Source organism: Nerophis ophidion, linkage group LG17 (genome assembly GCF_033978795.1).
Source record: "Nerophis ophidion isolate RoL-2023_Sa linkage group LG17, RoL_Noph_v1.0, whole genome shotgun sequence".
Classification (NCBI taxonomy): Eukaryota; Metazoa; Chordata; class Actinopteri; order Syngnathiformes; family Syngnathidae; genus Nerophis; species Nerophis ophidion.
The window spans coordinates 11,946,733-11,965,100 of NC_084627.1; the positions used below are offsets into that span (position 1 = coordinate 11,946,733).

The 18,368-nt window shown below is 40.1% G+C and overlaps 1 protein-coding gene across 1 annotated transcript in view; it reads right to left on the bottom strand.

Moving 5' to 3' along the window:
• Nucleotides 1-4,363: 4,363 nt before the first annotated feature.
• The window catches only part of LOC133536094 (phosphatidylinositol 4,5-bisphosphate 5-phosphatase A), a 32,106-nt gene continuing 18,101 nt past the window's right edge, over nucleotides 4,364-18,368 (bottom strand). The window contains exons 6-13 of the mRNA XM_061876292.1: nucleotides 16,266-16,441; nucleotides 16,074-16,185; nucleotides 13,798-13,907; nucleotides 13,504-13,714; nucleotides 9,204-9,341; nucleotides 9,072-9,137; nucleotides 8,891-8,995; nucleotides 4,364-5,996 (exon numbers count right to left, since the gene is read on the bottom strand). Of these exons, the coding sequence (XP_061732276.1) occupies nucleotides 5,565-5,996; nucleotides 8,891-8,995; nucleotides 9,072-9,137; nucleotides 9,204-9,341; nucleotides 13,504-13,714; nucleotides 13,798-13,907; nucleotides 16,074-16,185; nucleotides 16,266-16,441 (1,350 nt within the window). The 3' untranslated portion in view covers nucleotides 4,364-5,564. The remainder of the gene's footprint in view (nucleotides 5,997-8,890; nucleotides 8,996-9,071; nucleotides 9,138-9,203; nucleotides 9,342-13,503; nucleotides 13,715-13,797; nucleotides 13,908-16,073; nucleotides 16,186-16,265; nucleotides 16,442-18,368) is intronic.

An 18,368-nucleotide genomic window follows, 5' to 3' on the forward strand; every position in this document is an offset into this window, starting at 1 on the left:
AAGATTAATTTTAGAATTTTAATGACATGTTTTAAATAAGTTAAAATCCAATCTGCACTTTGTTAGAATATATAACAAATTGGACCAAGCTATATTTCTAACAAAGACAAATCATTATTTCTTATAGATTTTCCAGGACAAAAATTTTAAAAGAAATTCAAAAGACTTTGAAATAAGATTTAAATTTGATTGTACAGATTTTCTAGATTTGCCAGAATAAATGTTTTGAATTTTAATCATAATAAGTTTGAAGAAATATTTAACAAATATTCTTTGTGGAAAAAACAGAAGCTAAAATGAAGAATTAAATTAAAATGTATTTATTATTCTTTACAATAGAAAAAATTAATTTACTTGAACATTGATTTAAATTGTCAGGAAAGAAGAGGAAGGAATTTAAAAGGTAAAAAGGTATATGTGTTTAAAAATCCTAAAATCATTTTTAAGGTTGTATTCTTTCTCTAAAATTGTCTTTCTGAAAGTTATAACAAGCAATGTAAAAAAAGAAATGAATTAATTTAAACAAGTGAAGACCAAGTCTTTAAAATATTTTCTGGGATTTTCAAATTCTATTTGAATTTTGTCTCTCTTAGAATTAAAAATGTCGAGCAAAGCGAGACCAGCTTGCTGGTAAATAAATAAAATTTAAAAAATAGAGGCAGCTCACTGGTAAGTGCTGCTATTTGAGCTATTTTTAGAACAGGCCCGCGGGCGACTCATCTGGTCCTTACGGGTGACCTGGTGCCCACGGGCACCGCGTTGGTGACCCCTGGTTTACAGTCTTTAAGCATCAGAATCTGTCCATTAGACACTTGAGTTTTAAAGCTGTTGGACAAAAAATGGAGGACCGTAGCACTTACTGCAGGTGGGTATATATTTTTCAATTGTCTTCCAAAAATCCATTCATCCATCCATCCATCCATGTTCTTCCTCTTATCTGAGGTCAAGTCGCGGGGGCAGCAGCCTAAGCAGCGAACCCCAGACTTCCCTCTCCCCAGCCACTTCGTCCAGCTCTTCCCGGGGGATCCTGAGGCGTTCCCAGGCCAGCCGGGAGACCCAACGTGTCCTGGGTCTTCCCCTTGGCCTCCTACCAGTCGGACGTGCCCGAAACACCTCCCTAGAGAGGTGTTCGGGTGGCATCCTGACCAGATGCCCGAACCACCTCGTCTGGCTCCTCATTCACAACCCCTCATCCAAACATGACTTTTTCCACCTATCGAAAACTTAGATGCATTTGAAGGGGTCCAGGAAGGTCTGAAGTGTGCACAAATTGCAAAAATGTACGATATTTCGGACCTTTACTAGGGGTTAAGTAGTCCAAGTTGGTGGAGCCCAAGGACCTTTAGATATTTGATTGCCCTTTCGGGTTAAAAAAAAAACCTCTATGTAGGTCTCACTTAGACCTACATTTCATACACTGACTTCCTTCAGCAAAACTCAACAGGAAGTGTGCAATTCCCCCTTCAAAACAAAAGTTTTGTAAAAACACTCCCCTTTGCCTCTTTGAGCTGTAATTTGACCCCCTTAACATGCTTCAAAACTCACCAAACTGGACACACACATCAGGACTGGTGAAAATTGTGATCTAATAAAAAAAAAAAAAAACTAACACTAAAACTCAAAATTGCGCTCTAGCGCCCCCTATGAATAAAACACAGACAAAACTGCTCCTAGTTCTAACTTATATCTGTCAGTAGACACATTATGGAAAGTAAAAACTACAATATAATACAAAGTAGTGTGTTGTTCTAACTTATATCTGTCAGTAGACACATTATGGAAAGTAAAAACTACAATATAATACAAAGTAGTGTGTTGTTCTAACTTATATCTGTCAGTAGACACATTATGGAAAGTAAAAACTACAATATAATACAAAGTAGTGTGTTGTTGTAACTTATATCTGGGAAGCCCAGACTTCCCTCTCGGTCCCGTCCATCGCTGCTTGCAGCTTTAATTTTGTTTTGTTTTCACATGTTTTATTCAAGTATATTGTTATAATACTGTGATATTGTTTGGGGGAAGAACAACAAAAGCTTTATATGAGAGCCAATCGTAATTTTTGCTATTGTTTGCTTCTTTTGCATTACCAACCTAATTTAGCTCAAATAATTGCAAGTAGTGAAAAATAATACGCTATTAATTGTATTGTTGGGATTGTTATATTATCGTATAATATTGTGAAATTATTCACAAATAAGTGTCAATGCAAACATATTTTATTTATATATTAAATTTTTGTCATTAATACCGTATTTCCTTGAATTACCGCCGAGTTAAACTGGTGACGTCACGAGTGACACTTCCCCTGTCATCATTTTCAAAATGGAGGAAGCTGATTTCAATACCGGTAATTTGAAATCGCATAAAGGGAAGAAAATTAAGAGCTATTCAGTAGGATTTAAGGTCCAAGCTATTGAATACCGGTATGCTAAAAATAACAATAAGCAGCTATGTTTTATTAATATACCTGTGGAGAGGTGGAGCCGACGGTCCGACAGACAGGCAGGGCCCGCTGGAGCCCAAGATGGCGGCGACGGAGAGCTAGTGGAGAGGAAGAGCGGAAGAGCGACCTGGACTGAGGGTTTATTGAAAAATAAACAAAGTCAAACTGCTCAAGCCATGTCCTTCCTTGGTGGTCCTGGGAACCCGCAAGTCGACGGCTTGAGACCGTCACAATACCATAGCCGCGTGTGTCAAATAAGAGTCATTAAATGATCCTTCTTGCGACTACTCGGCTGCAGAAGAAGTGACAATGAGTGACGTGATATGTGCTGGGACGGATATGACGCACGACGGACCTTTTAGGATGTAACACTCCTTTACTGGCTATGTAAACAACCGGGCTGAAATAAAGCATGTTCCAGTCCTAAATACCCAGTGTATTATTTATACAATAACACTTCCTGGTGGCAGCGGTAAGGATAAAGAGATCACCCACAGAGCAGAACGGGAGGGGGAGTTGCCCGAGGATAATTCTGTCGTCGCCTGCACGTGAGGAGCCGAGCTAACTGATAGCAATTTTCTAAACTGGACTTTCAATCGAAGCAGGATGTAATAAAGGAAGATCTCCATCGAGACAGAGAGACTTTTAAAACTGAAGAAAGATAAGGAAGACTTCTATAAACAAGTTATCGATGCTTTTGATCAGAAGGAGCTGGCATGGACTTCATTTATAAGTAAAGGTAACGTTTTTTTTTTTTAATTAAATGTGCTTTTCATGATGGTATCCTTACATCACACTCAAATTTTTACTGCATGCCTTTGGTAAGTGCCGTTGTCAGAAGAGGTTTTGAAATAATTAGCGCATGCTTACCTTTACCGCATGCCTTTGGTAGGCGCAGGAGTGAGAAGGGATTTTAAATTAATTAGCGCCCCGGCGGCAATTCAAGGAAATACGGTATTTTATTTTATTTTACTTTATAAAATGTATTTTGATTCTAATCATGATCAACAAAGCGAAACCAACTACGAAGTCAGCGCCCATGTCACCACCTAACCCATCAAATTGTAAAGTTAGGTAATGTTATTTTGAATACATTTTTGTTAATATTCAATGAGTTTTAAAGGCTGAAATAACCATAAAAGTAAATCAATCAATGCACATGTACAGATTTCTAAAGAGGTCGGACAACAAACATATCCGAAGTGAAAGTAAAAGATCTAGATTAGAACATCTATTCATTTTATATACACAGCTTATCATTGGGGTCATGGACAAACTGCAGCCCATCCCTGCTGACTCTAGAACATTCTGTGATAGGAAAACTTCCATTGATCAGGTGGGTTAATTTTTTTCTGCCTCCTGTGAGAGCAAAACCGAAAGTCTGGCGAAGGTTTATGTTGCTTCAATCTCCATGAAAGCCATCCAGATAAGCCTCATCTTTGTGTGGACACTTAAGTTTTCAGATCCATGTGATAGCAAGTTGTTTTGGCGTCTGCTGACCGTAGCAAAGGTCCAAACTATAGACTTTATGTAACGCTGCGTCAGGAAATGGTGCGTTTACAAGTACAGTACAGTACAGTACAGGTGTGTGCCTTTATGAGCACACTCACATTGGAAAGAACCTTGTTTTTTTTAACCCAAGATCCCGTTATGCAAAGTGGACTTTTTAAAGGGGAACATTATCACAATTTCAAAAGGGTTAAAAACGATAAAAATCAGTTCCCAGTGGTTTGTTGTATTTTTTGAAGTTTTTTCAAAAATTTTACCGGTCCCGGAATATCCCTAAATAAAGCTTTAAAGTGCCTTATTTTCGCTATCTTCGAAAACCACTATCCATTTCCCACAGCAAGATGCTGTTGGTGGAAAGCGGTGGATTGCAGCTGCGGTTTAGCTCGGTTGGTAGAGTGGCCGTGCCAGCAACTTGAGGGTTGAAGGTTCGATTCCCGCTTCTGCCATCCCAGTCACTGCCGTTGTGTCCTTGGGCAAGACACTTTACCCACCTGCTCCCAGTGCCACCCACACTGGTTTGAATGTAACTTAGATATTGGGTTTCACTATGTAAAGCGCTTTGAGTCACTAGAGAAAAAGCGCTATATAAATAAAATTCACTTCACTTCACTGCCTTTAGCAACACAAACACAGCCGGTGTTTCTTTGTTTGTTGTGAAGCTTTAATATGGAACAGAGCGGTCAAGCGAACATGGTTTTCTAACACATGTCAACCGGCAGGTTTCGACGAGAAAATGGTGGTAATAAGTCGGCTCTTACCGGAGACATGAGCGGAGCTTGCGTCGTCCTGCAGCTGTCAAAGAGGCAGCTGCGACTTTCTTGGCTCTTCCATCAGAGACACCGGCGGTCACCACACCCCTCCGACTTTCAGGTATGACTTTATAATCTCACTAAAACACCACTAACACAATAAGCAGATAAGGGATTTTCCAGAATTTTCCTAGTAAATGTGTTTAATAACATCTGAATCGCTCCCACTGCCCTCGTTTTTTGTTTTCTTCTATTTCTTCACTCTCACTATCCTCATCCACAAATCTTTCATCCTCGCTCAAATTAATGGGGAAATCGTCGCTTTCTCGGTCCGAATCGCTCTCGCTGCTGGTGGCCATGATTGTAAACAATGTTCAGATGTGAGGAGCTCCACAACCCGTGACATCACACGCACATCGTCTGCTACTTCCGGTACAGGCAAGGTTTTTTTATTAGCGACCAAAAGTTGCCAACTTTATTGTCGATGTTCTCTACTAAATCCTTTCAGCAAAAATATGGCAATATGGCGAAATGATCAAGTATGACACATAGAATGGACCTGCTATCCCCGTTTAAATAAGAACATCTCATTTCAGTAGGCCTTTAAAACGGTGTCAAGGTTCGATTCCGGAGCGTTTGTGGAACCTCTGATTTCAAACGGGTGAGGATGAATACAACATGAGACCCTTAAAGCGCACGAGGAAACGACCACTTGACTCACTGTAGTCTACTTTGCAATGTTAGATTGCTTCCTACGCCCATATTTGGAGTGTCCCTACATGGAATAGCCTGTGAGCCAATAAAAGCACTTGTAACTGGGGTTTGAGTCCCACATAAACGCGGTGGAAGATGCGACGCGTCTATGTTTTACGCGCGTCCAGCGTCTTTGCGCCCGTAGGGCTGACCTGAGCAGGCCTATGTTCCCCCATCAAAGCAGCGATCAGGGCCTCCGGCGCCGAAACCCCGATCCCCGGAGACGCGGGGCTCCGAGGACTGAGCGGGCTGACGGCCGGAGACGAGGCGGAGCCCGGGGAAACCAGGCGTTCCTTTTTAGGGACTGAGCCGGGTGAGAGGCTCTGGGTCTCTTTGGGGCGGGGACACAGGCCCAGGCCCTGCAGGGAGGGGAGGGGCTTGGAGACGGCGGGGCTGCGGCGGCGGCAGTGATGCCTGCTGCTTTTGGGGCTGGGGCTGCGGGAGTCGGGGGACAGGAGCACCAGGGTGCTGTCGTCTTCTGAGCTGTCCTCGGTGCTGTCGGAGCGCTGCACGGACGGGCTGTGGACGGGGATCTTGATCTGTGGACAAAGATGGTATTAATACCTTCTTTCAGCTCCCTTTCAACATCATAAGGTTTCTAAACACATCTTTAACAGTCGTGGCTGTAGGCAACTTCCCGGCATGTTTTTTTTTTCTGCATGCGCTATAAAATGTTGCCACACTGTTGGTGTGAAACTCATGCGTAGTAGGTGTTGATTCTGTGGCTGCGGCTGTAGGCAACCTCCTGCTGGAGTTTTTCCTACAAACCCCGTTTCCATATGAGTTGGGAAATTGTGTTAGATGTAAATATAAATGGAATACAATCATTTTCAACCCATATTCAGTTGAATATGCGAAAAAGACAACATATTTGATGTTCAAACTGATAAACATTTTTTTTTGTGCAGATAATCATTAACTTTAGAATTTGATGCCAGCAACATGTGACGAAGAAGTCGGGAAAGGTGGCAAAAAATACTGATAAAGTTGAGGAATGCTCATCAAACACAGGTGTGCAGGCTGATTGGGAACAGGTGGGTGCCATGATTAGGTATAAAAGCAGCTTCCATGAAATGCTAAGTAATTCACAAACAAGGATGGGGTGAGGGTCACTAATTTGTAAGCAAATCGTCGAACAGTTTTAGAACAACATTTCTCAACAAACTATTGCAAGGAATTTAGGGATTTTACCATCTACGGTCCATAAAATCATCAAAAGGTTCAGAGAATCTGGAGAAATCACTGCACGTAAGCAATATTACGGACCTTTGATCCCTCAGGCGGTACTGCATCAAAAACCGACATCGGTGTGTAAAGGATATCGCCACATGGGCTCTGGAACACTTCATAAAATCATTGTCTGTAACTACAGTTCGTCGCTACGTCTGTAAGTGCAAGGTAAAACTCTACTACGGCGTGGCGCAGTGAAAGAGTGGCCGTGCACGACCCAAGGGTCACTGGTTCAATCCCCACCTAGTACCAACCTCGTCACGTCCGTTGTGTCCTTGAGCAAGACACTTCTAAATCATGATGTGAAGTGAATTATATTTATATAGCGCTTTTCTCAAGTGACTCAAAGCACTTTACATTGTGAAACCCAATATCTAAGTTACATTTAAACCAGTGTGGGTGGCACTGGGAGCAGGTGGGTAAAGTGTCTTGCCCAAGGACACAACGGCAGTGACTAGGATGGCAGAAGCGGGAATCGAACCTGCAACCCTCAAGTTGCTGGCAAAGCCACTCTACCAACCGAGCTATACCGCCCCACTTCACCCTTGCTCCTGATGGGTGCTGGATAACGCCTTGCATGGCAGCTCCCTCCATCAGTGTGTGAATGTGTGTGTGAATGGGTGAATGTGGAAGTAGTGTCAAAGCGCTTTGAGTACCTTGAAGGTAGAAAAGCGCTATACAAGTACAACCCATTACTATGGAACGCGAACGCCATTTATCAACAACACCCAGAAACGCCGCCGGCTTCGCTGGGCCCGAGCTCATCGAAGATGGACTGATGCAAAGTGGAAAAGTGTTCTGTGGTCTGACGAGTCCACATTTCAAATCGTTTTTGGAAACTGTGGACGTCGTGTCCTCCGGACCAAAGAGGAAAAGAACTATCCAGATTGTTCTCGGCGCAAAGTTAAAAAGCCAGCATGTGTGATGGCATGGGGGTGTATTAGTGCCCAAGGCGTGGGTAACTTACACATCTGTGAAGTTAATGAAAGGTACATACAGGTTTTGGATTAACGTCTTTTTCATGAACGCCCCTGCTTATTTCAGCAAGACAATGCCAAGCCACATTCTGCACACGGCTTTGTAGTAAAATAATGCGGGTACTAGACTGGCCTGCCTGTAGTCCAGACCTGTCTCCCATTGAAAATCTGTGGCGCAATATGAAGCCACAGCGGAGACCCCGGACTGTTGAACAACTTAAGTTGTACATCAAGCAAGAACGGGAAGGAATTCCACCTGCAAAGCTTCAAAAATATGTCCCCTCAGTTCCCGAATGTTTACTGAGTGTTGTTAAAAGGAAAGGTGATGTAACACAGTGGTAAAAATCCCCTTGTGACAACTTTTTTGCTATGTGTTGCTGCCATTTAATTCTAAGTTAATGATTTATTGCAAAAAAAAATAGTTTCTTAGTGGGAACGTTAAATATCTCGTCTTTGTAGTCTATTTAATTGAATATAAGTTGAAAAGGATTTGCAAAAGTTCTATTCTGTTTTTATTCACCATTTACACAACGTGACAACTTCACTGCTTTTTTCTTTTTTTTCTTTCTTTTTCTCTATATTTATATAGCGCTTTTTCTCTAGTGACTCAAAGCGCTTTACATAGTGAAACCAAATATCTAAGTTACATTCAAACCAGTGTGGGTGGCACTGGGAGCAGGTGGGTAAAGTGTCTTGCCCAAGGACACAACGGCAGTGACTAGGATGGCGGAAGCGGGAATCGAACCTGCAACCCTCAAGTTGCTGGCACGGCCACTCTACCAACCGAGCTAAACCGGGTTTTGAATACGAACGCACTTCTGGATTCGATGTTTGACCACATTTTGTTACCGTGTATTCTTTTTTTGCACGTGCAGTGACAATAATTGGCATCCAAATATACGACTTGCATTATTAAAAAAGCAGAAGGGCTTACCTTCTTTTTACACTTGTGCGACACCAGACTATCAACTTTTTGATAATAGTTTTATCACAGGGACAGTTTGACACGGGAACATTTTTGCCAGTGCTAAATAAAACAAGCCCCCCCCCCCAAAAAAACAAACTAACAAGCAGTAATTGAGGCCAGTTTCACTATGATGACGTTATCATTTTCCGGAGTTCATGTGCATGATTTTATTGGAAGCGGAAGTTCGCACGGTGCCATAAACACCGGGTGGGATACATGGAGGTGGTTTACAGCTGTCTTTAAGTTCATGTTATCAGACCTGAATGTGCGAGGACAAAGCCACAATGCTGTTCATGTTGTTGCTATAGTAACCGAGCAGGTATTGGCCATCCTCTCTGGGCAGGTCCTCCTCTGGAAAACACACCTGCAAGCAGCAAATCAGCAGAAATGATCCCGGGGGCCCATTTTGAGAGAGATAAAGGATGAAAGTGGTGTCCTACCTGCCCTGCGTGCTCATATTTGGCCCACACATACGCTTGGTAGTCTTTGTGGTGTCTGAATCCCACCTGTGTGCACACACACTTTATGTTTTACTAAACTATCAACATAAATATCAACTTCACGCTGTTTACCTTGTATATTGCTACCCAGTCCCATGAGCTGCGATGGTAATTGGACGCAAAGGTCAATCTTATTGCCGCGTCGGAAACTTGACACCATTCCTTGTTGACCTGCAGCTCCACCAGCGCCATGTCCACCCTGAATGGGAACTGGGAAAGAAGGAGATGCTCATGATATGACCTCTTTATCATTATCAAATTATGACTATTTCTAATAGAATTTGTACTTTGTTTAGCTGGAATTTGACCCCTTTAACATGCTTCAAAACTCACCAAATGTTACACACACATCAGGACTGGCGAAAATTGCGTTCTAATTAAAAAAAAAAAAATTGCGCTCTATCAATCAATCAATCAATGTTTATTTATATAGCCCCAAATCACAAATGTCTCAAAGGACTGCACAAATCATTACGACTACAACATCCTCGGAAGAACCCACAAAAGGGCAAGGAAGCGCCCCCTAGGAAAAAAAACACAGACAAAACTGCTCTTTGGAAGAAAACACAGACAAAACTGTTTGTAACTTCCGGTAGGAATGTCGTAGAGACATGAAACAACAACCTCTATGTAGGTCTCACTTAGACCTACATTTTATACACTGACATCCTTCAGCAAATCAACAAATCAACAGGAAGTTGGCAAAAACCCCTTCAAAACAAAAGTTTCCTAAAAAATGTCGTTTTTGCCTCTGAGCTGTAATTTGACCCCCTTAAAATGTTTCAAACCTCATCAAACTAGACACACACATCAGGACTGGTGAAGATTGCGATCTAATATAAAAACAAACCCCAAAACTCAAAATTGCGCTCTAGCATCCCCTAGGAACAAAACACTGACAAAACTGCTCTTTGGAAGAAAACACAGACAAAACTGTTTGTAACTTCCGGTAGGAATGTCATAGAGAAACAAAACCCTCTATGTAGGTCTCACTTAGACCTACATTTCATTAATTGACATCCTATAGCAAAAATCAACAGGAAGTTGGCAATTACCCCTTCAAAACAAAATGTTGTAAAAACCCGTCACCTTTTTTCAAACATTATCTCCTCTGAGCGCGTTTGTTGTGTCGGCTTCAAACTCGCACAGGAAAGAGATTGAACCCTTCTGATTAAAAGTTGCGCAAAGAGTTTTTCTAACTGCTCTGGTTTTGATTTTACGAGCCTTTAAAGAACTGCTGCGCTGATGCTGCTGCCGTCTCAAGATGGCCGCTTAAAAGCAGGAAACACCAGCGTGACCACACAATGCAGAGAAGGTAGGTACTGTGCAGGTAAAGATATGTTGAATGAGGGAAAGAAGGAGGCACCAGTTTGACTCCAGGATACAGAGAAGGTAGGTAATGTGCAATAAAGATATGTTGTCTGGGTGATGGCAGGAAGCACCAGCATGTATGGGTGGCAGAAAGAAGCACCAGTGTGACCCCAGGATGCAGGGAAGGTAGGTAATGTGCAGGTAAAGATATGTTGAATGGGTAAAGCCAGGAAACACCAGCAAAAGTCGGTCCCGTCCATCGCTTTAATTATCCATCCATCCATTTCTACCGCTTATTCCCTTTGGGCTCGCGGGGGGCACTGGTGCCTATCCCAGCTACAATCGGGCGGAAGGCGGGATACACCCTGGACAAGTCGCCACCTCATCGCAGGGCCAACACAGATTATTTATTTAAAATTATTGTATATATTTTTTGTAAATTATTTTGGCTGTTGTATTAATGTTCACCTGTTTTTATAATGGCTAATATCAAATTGTTTTATTCATGTAGAATAAAAATGAAATTATTAGTTTTTTTAAAATGTTTTCCCTTGGAAAACTCAGTCTTTTTTGTTGTAATAAAACACAGGTGTAGTCGCATAAAATTAGTAATCCTTTGCTGTAATATTACACAGTTTTATTCATGTAAAATAATGTGTTTTTTTAAATAAAATTATTACTTTTTTGTTTTAAAAAATAAATAAATGTTGTAAAATCAATATATTTTGTTGTGAAATATTACACTTTTTTCACAAAATGTTGACATTTTCTTATACAATTAATATTCTTTATTATTATTATTATTTAGTATACTTTGTTGTAACATTACACAGTTTTGCTCGTGTAAAATTATGATTTTTGGAGGGGAAATTATGTATTTTTTCGTGTAAAATCAGTATTTTTTTGTTGTATTTCCACCCAGTTTTATTCACATAAAATATTATTTTTCTTGTAAAATTAATATTCTTTATTATTATTATTATTTAGTATACTTTGTTATAGCATTACACAGTTTTGCTCGTGTAAAATTATGATTTTTGGAGGGGAAATTATGTATTTTTTCGTGTAAAATCAGTATTTGTTTGTTGTATTTCCACCCAGTTTTATTCATATAAAATATTTTTTTTCTTGTAAAATACTTTTTGTACTATTACTTAATAAAATCACAGTTTTCTTGCACTATTACACGACATAGATTTACTCACAGAACATGTTGTATGTTTCTTCTAAATCAAGTATTTATTTGTTGTAATATTAAACAGTTTAATTCATGTTCAATGAAGAAACATCTTTTATAATGAATATTCCATTGTTTTTTTGTTCATTTATTTAATGTAAAATAAATAGAATAAAAGTGAATTTTATTTTTATTTTTTTAATTCCCTTGGAAAACTTAGTATTTTTTATTGTAATAATACACAGGTGTAGTCGCATAAAATGAGTATTCATTTATCGTAATATTACACAGTTTTATTCTTGTAAAATTATGACTTTTTTGTTGTAAAAATGAATAAATGTTGTAAAATCAATATATTTTGTTGTAAAATATTAAACAGGTTTAAATGATGACATTTTTCATAAAATACTGACTTTTTCTTCTCAAATCAGTGTTTCTTTGTTGTAACATTACACATTTACTCATATAAAATTATGACTTTTTATGTAACATTTTTATTTTTTGCTGCATTACGTAGGTTTATTTGATGATAGTACGACTTTTTTTTGTCAAAATTAAGCTTAAGTACTATAAAAAAATTTAACGATGTTTTCTTTTCATACTGTTAAAAAAAATATGTTTTTTTTATTCTGTGATCATAACATTTTCTCGTATTATTACAGCTTTACTATGGTGGTAAATTTTTACTATTGTAAAATATGATTTCATTTTGGTTACAACTTTATTCTTTTAATATTTTAACCACGCTTTCCTCATATTACAAACGTACTTTGATGATATAACACTCTGATTGAGGCAAAATGATATATTTAATTAATAAAAAAACTATGACTTCATTTTACAACAAGTAAACATGATGATTTTGGAGTGACGTGTTATTTATTTATTTAATTTAAAAAACGACATTCTCATTGTCAGAATAATTTTCATCTAAGTTATCACAAAACGTTGTGTTTCAATGAGTTCCCGGCGAGCAGACAACCACACCTGGTGTCAATCAGCCCGCTCCTATTTAGACCTGCTTTCTTCTCCAGTCTGTGTTGGATTATTGTATTGTATTGTCGCTCCTGTCAAGTCGTGTCAATATCAGTTCTACTTGTCGTTCCTACTGGTCTTGTCATTGCAGCGTAGCGGTAATCTATATTCGTTAGATGTTTGTAGCTTACTGTTTATTGTTCCCTGCTTCCAGTTTGTTTTCATATTACAAGTACGACTTCTGTTTCCTGCTCGATACCCGCTAGCTTCCACGTTAGGCTCGTTATCTTCTAGCTCCCATGCTAGCTCTTTTGGGGCGGCATAGCTCGGTTGGTAGAGTGGCCATGCCAGCAACTTGAGGGTTGCAGGTTCGATTCCCACTTGTGCCATCCTAGTTACTGCCGTTGTGTCCTTGGGCAAGACACTTTACCCACCTGCTCCCAGTGCCACCCACACTGGTTTAAATGTAACTTAGATATTGGGTGTCACTATGTAAAGCGCTTTGAGTCATTTGAGAAAAGCGCTATGTAAATATAATTCACTTCACTTTTAGTTTGTTATCCGCCTCGCGCGCGTCCTTTGTTAGTACCGTTTTGTTTGGTCTTATTCTATTATTTTATTATGTTTTAATTATGCATCTTGGGGTTCGTCAACAACAAACTCTGACAAAATTAAATTATGTCTCTGTATAATTCCTTGCTTCTTGTCTGGTTAATAAATGTCATCAATGTTTGAACCTCACACTCATATTATCACACGTTCAACATGGGAAATAATGGCTTTTTTCCTCATACAATTATTTATTTTCTTAATTTAAAAATGACGTATTATCGAACCAAGTTTTGTTGGTACTTTTGGTGTAAAATGTGACCCCAAATGAAAGAAATATGCCAAAGAAGAGTGACTCACGTGCAAGGAGAAGAGCGCAGACACAGGCTTGTGGTCGCTGATGGTGAAGGCCATGTGGCTCCTGTAGGCGTGCTGAGTCACTTTGGTGGCACCCCCCAGCCAGGAGGTCAGACCCCTCTGCAGGGCTGCATTGTGGGTAGGAACGGGGGAGCCCGTGTGGCGGAGGCGCCACAGGACACGGTCGGTCCACGCCGGCTTCCTCTTTTTAGCACTGAGGCCAAAGAGTTGGAAGAGAGACAAAGATGGCGGTGAGCATCAACACATCAGACCTGGTGTGGAGGTTGAGGTCGTGACCTTGTGTCGTAGGTGTGTGTGCCCACGTCAAACTTATACGTGGGCGGGAACTGTAGCGGGCCCTCCAGGAACCCTTCCAGGATGGATTCTGTGTTTTTAGCCATGTTGAGCTGAAACAACAAAGACATAGATTATGGATTATATCTTTGAGGTTTTTTTTCTTGCAAAACTTCCTGGTGGTATTAGGGAAAGTTTGGGAATTTTCCCAGACTTTCCAGATTAAGATGAATGTTTTGACGGTGGGACGGTTGAAAAATGTGGAAGGAGTCGTCGCCAGAAAAAAGGGCGAAAATTGGGTTCTGGAAAACCTGAAATTTGGGGACTTTCTGGATTTTTTTTTTTTAATGTGAAAAAAATCATAGGTTGAATGTCCAGGATATGTGGAATATGTTGAAGGTGGAATGATTTGAATCGAGTGAAAAATGGGAAAATGGCGGCAGTTTGAAAAATGGCCAATTCATTTTGAACGGGAAAAATGTCCCGGAAAACCTGGAATTCTGGGGAAAAAAATTGGGGGGTATTTGTCGAAGAAAAACTCGCGATTCCTGAATAGGCTGAACAGTTTGGAGTTGGAACGACTTGAATCGGGTGAAAAATATGGAAGAGCCAAAATCTGGAGAGGGAGGAGAAGAAGAAGGAGAAGAGGGAAAAGGAGAAGAATAAGAAGGAGATGAAAAGGAGGAGAAGAAGAAGGAGAAAAGAGAGAATAAGAAGAAGGAAAAGAAGAAGGAGGAGATGAAGAAGATGGAGGAGCAGGCAAAGAAGAAGGAGGAGGAGGAAGAGATGGAGAGGCAGAAGAAGAAGAAAAAGAAGGAGAAGAAGAATATGAAGGAAGAGGAGAAGAAGAAGAAGTGTAAGAAGAATAATGACAAAAATAAGAAGGATAAGAAGAAGAAGAAGGAGGAAACGAAGAAGGAGAAGAAGAAGACTGAAAAAAAAGGAGATGAAGAAGAAGATGGAGGAGCAGGCGAAGAAGAAGGAGGAGGAGGAAGAGATGGAGAGGCAGAAGAAGAAGAAAAAGAAGGAGAAGAAGATGAAGGAAGAGGAGAAGAAGAAGAATGACAAAAATAAGAAGGATAAGAAGAAGAAGAAGAAGGAGGAAACAAAGAAGGAAAAGAAGAAGGAGAAGAAGAAGAATGATAAGAAGAAGAAGACTGAAAAAAGAAGGAGATGAAGAAGAAGATGGAGGAGCAGGCAAAGAAGAAGGAGGAGGAGGAAGAGATGGAGAGGCAGAAGAAGAAGAAAAAGAAGGAGGAGAAGAAGATGAAGGAAGAGGAGAAGAAGAAGAAGTGTAAGAAGAATAATGACAAAAATAAGAAGGATAAGAAGAAGAAGCAGGAGAAGAAGGAGGAAATGAAGAAAGAAAAGAAGAAGGAGAAGAAGACTGAAAAAAGAAGGAGATGAAAAAGAAGATGGAGGAGCAGGCGAAGAAGAAGGAGGAGGAAGAGATGGAGAGGCAGAAGAAGAAAAAGAAGGAGGAGAAGAAGATGAAGGAAGAGGAGAAGAAGAAGAAGTGTAAGAAGAATAATGACAAAAATAAGAAGGATAAGAAGAAGAAGCAGGAGAAGAAGAAGGAGGAAATGAAGAAGGAGAAGAAGAAGAATGATAAGAAGAAGAAGACTGAAAAAAGAAGAAGAAGAAGATGGAGGAGCAGGCGAAGGAGAAGGGGGAAGAGGAGGAGATGGAGGAGAATAAAAGGGATGAGGAGGAGGGGGAGAAGAAGGAGAATAATAATAATAATAAGAAGAAGTAGAAGAAGAGGAGGAGGAAGAAGGAGGAAGAGGAGGAGAAGAAGAAGGAGGGGCAGGAAGAGGAGAAAAAGAATAATTAGAAGAAGAAGAAGAAATAGACACACAATAAAGTGAAGTGAATTATATTTATATAGCGCTTTTTCTCAAGTGACTCAAAGCGCTTTACATAGTGAAACCCAATATCTAAGTTACATTTAAACCAGTGTGGGTGGCACTGGGAGCAGGTGGGTAAAGTGTCTTGCCCAAGGACACAACGGCAGTAACTAGGATGACACAAGCGGGAATCGAACCTGCAACCCTCAAGTTGCTGGCACAGCCACTCTACCAACCGAGCTATGCCGCCCCATAATAAAGAATTATTCGACTCCTTGAGTGAAATGGCTTTTGCCACAGTGCCCTCTGCTTGTTGCTTGTGTGTGTGTGTGTGTGTGTGTGTGTGTGTGTGTGTGTGTGTGTGTGTGTGTGTGTGTGCGTGTGTGTGTGTGTGTGCGTGAGTGTGTGTGTGTGTGTGCGTGTGTGAGTCACCTGATCCCTCTCCCACAGCAGCGGCAGCTTGTTGCCTTCTACGGCACACCTGACCACGTGGATGTCATAGTCCTCGATGCGGAAGTTCAAGTCTCCGAACCAGAAGACGACGCTGGAAGGAGAGAGAGAGGCGATGAGGTCAGAAGGATGACATCATCAGGATCATCTCCAACAACAGAGAGTCCCCCCCACTCGTGATCCAGCACCCCTGTGGCGGCCCCTCCCTCAAACTGCTGCTGCTGCAGGATGCTCTCGAAGTCCTCCATCCTCTGCTCCAGGTTCCTCATGTGGGCGGGGAGGTGGCAGTTGAGGAAGCACACCGGGTGACCAAATATGGACATCCTGGCACTCACGCCCCCTTTGTTGCCCTGCAGCACACACCAAGACAGCATCAGCAACACCAAACCTCTCATCATGCATTCACATCTTTCTTCTTATTAAATGCGGATTATTTCCTACTACCTAAAAAATAAGTAATAAATTAAAAAAAAAATACCACAAGGTTTTAAAATATCCATACCAGGGGTCACCAACGCGGTGCCCGTAAGGACCAGATGAGTCGCCCGCTGGCCTGTTCTAAAAATAGCTCAAATAGCAGCTGTAGAGAGGCGGAGCCGACGGTCCGACAGAGAGGCAGGGCACGCTGGAGCCCGGCCCAAGATGGCGGCGAGCGAGCAACGAGGCGGGCCGTGCCGGGAGCGACGCCACAAACAAGATCCACAATTAACGTATATCTCCTCTCGCTGTATAAAAGGGGAGAAGGAGGAGAGAACGGGGCTGGTGATGGTGCGGAGCGAGAGCAACCCGAACGAGGAAGGAACGAGAGAAAGACGACAACACGGGCAGCTGCGCGTGCAACCCGGAAGAGAGCGAGAGGCAGACGCAGACAACGGGAAGGCTGAAAAGCAACACGCTAAAGACTTTTGTTTATTGAAAATAAATGAAGTCTACAGTTGCTCATTAGGCATGTCCTTCCTTGGTGGTCCTTGGAACCCGCAAGACGACGGCTTGAGTCTTTCACAACAGCACTTACCAGTGAACTGCCTCTATTTTTAAAATTGTGCTTATTTACTAGCAAGCTGGTCTCGCTTTGCTGGACATTTTTAATTCTAAGAGAGACAAAACTCAAATAGAATTTGAAAATCCAATAAAATATTTTAGAGACTTGGTCTTCACTTGTTTAAATAAATTCATTTATTTTATTACTTTGCTTCTTTTAAGTTTCAGAAAGACAGTTTTTTTAGGATTTTTAAACACATATACCTTTTTACCTTTTCAATTCCTTCCTCTTCTTTCCTGACAATTTAAATCAATGTTTAAGTAAATAAAATAAAAAATTATTGTAAAGAATAATAAATACATTATTATTTAATTCTTCATTTTAGCTTCTGTTTTTTCGACGAAGAATATTTGTGAAATATTTCTTCAAACCTATTATGATTAAAATTCAAAAAAAGATTCTGGCAAATGTAGAAAATCTGTAAAATCAAATTTAAATCTTATTTCAAAGCCTTTTGAATTTCTTTCAAAATTTTTGTTCTGGAAAATGTAGAATAAATAATGATTTGTCTTTGTTAGAAATATAGCTTGGTCCAATTTGTTATATATTCTAACAAAGTGCAGATTGGATTTTAACCTATTTAAAACATGTCATCAAAATTCTAAAATATAACTTAATTAGGAAAAAATTACTAATGATTTTTCGTAAATTATTTTTTTAATTTTTCCAAAAAGATTCAAATTAGCTAGTTTTTCTCTTCTTTTTTTCCGTCGAATTTTGTATTTTAAAGAGTCGAAATTGAAAATAAACTATAGTTCAAAATTTAATTTTTTTCCTGTTTTCTCCTCTTTTAAACCCTTCAATTAGGTGTTTTTTCCCATCATTTATTCTCTATGAAAAACCTTCCGTAGAAGGAAAAAAATCTACGACGGGTTGACAGACAGAAATACCCCTTTTTTTTTTTTTTTTTGATATTTATCTGTTTCTATATATATTTATTGCGAGAAATCATTAAGATGATCAGTGTTTCCACAAAGATAAATATCATTAATTATTAATAATAACATACAGTTAAAGGTAAATTGAGCAAATTGGCTATTTCTGGCAATTTATTTAAGTGTGTATCAAACTGGTAGCCCTTCCCATTAATCAGTACCCAAGAAGTAGCTCTCGGTTTCAAAAAGGTTGCTGACCCCTGCTCTACAGGACAATTAATAGCCCGATGGATTCATATTTGTTCTGTTACAACAAAAAGTTGTAAACTCTTGTTGTAGAAGTGTGTTGTGCTTATTGCT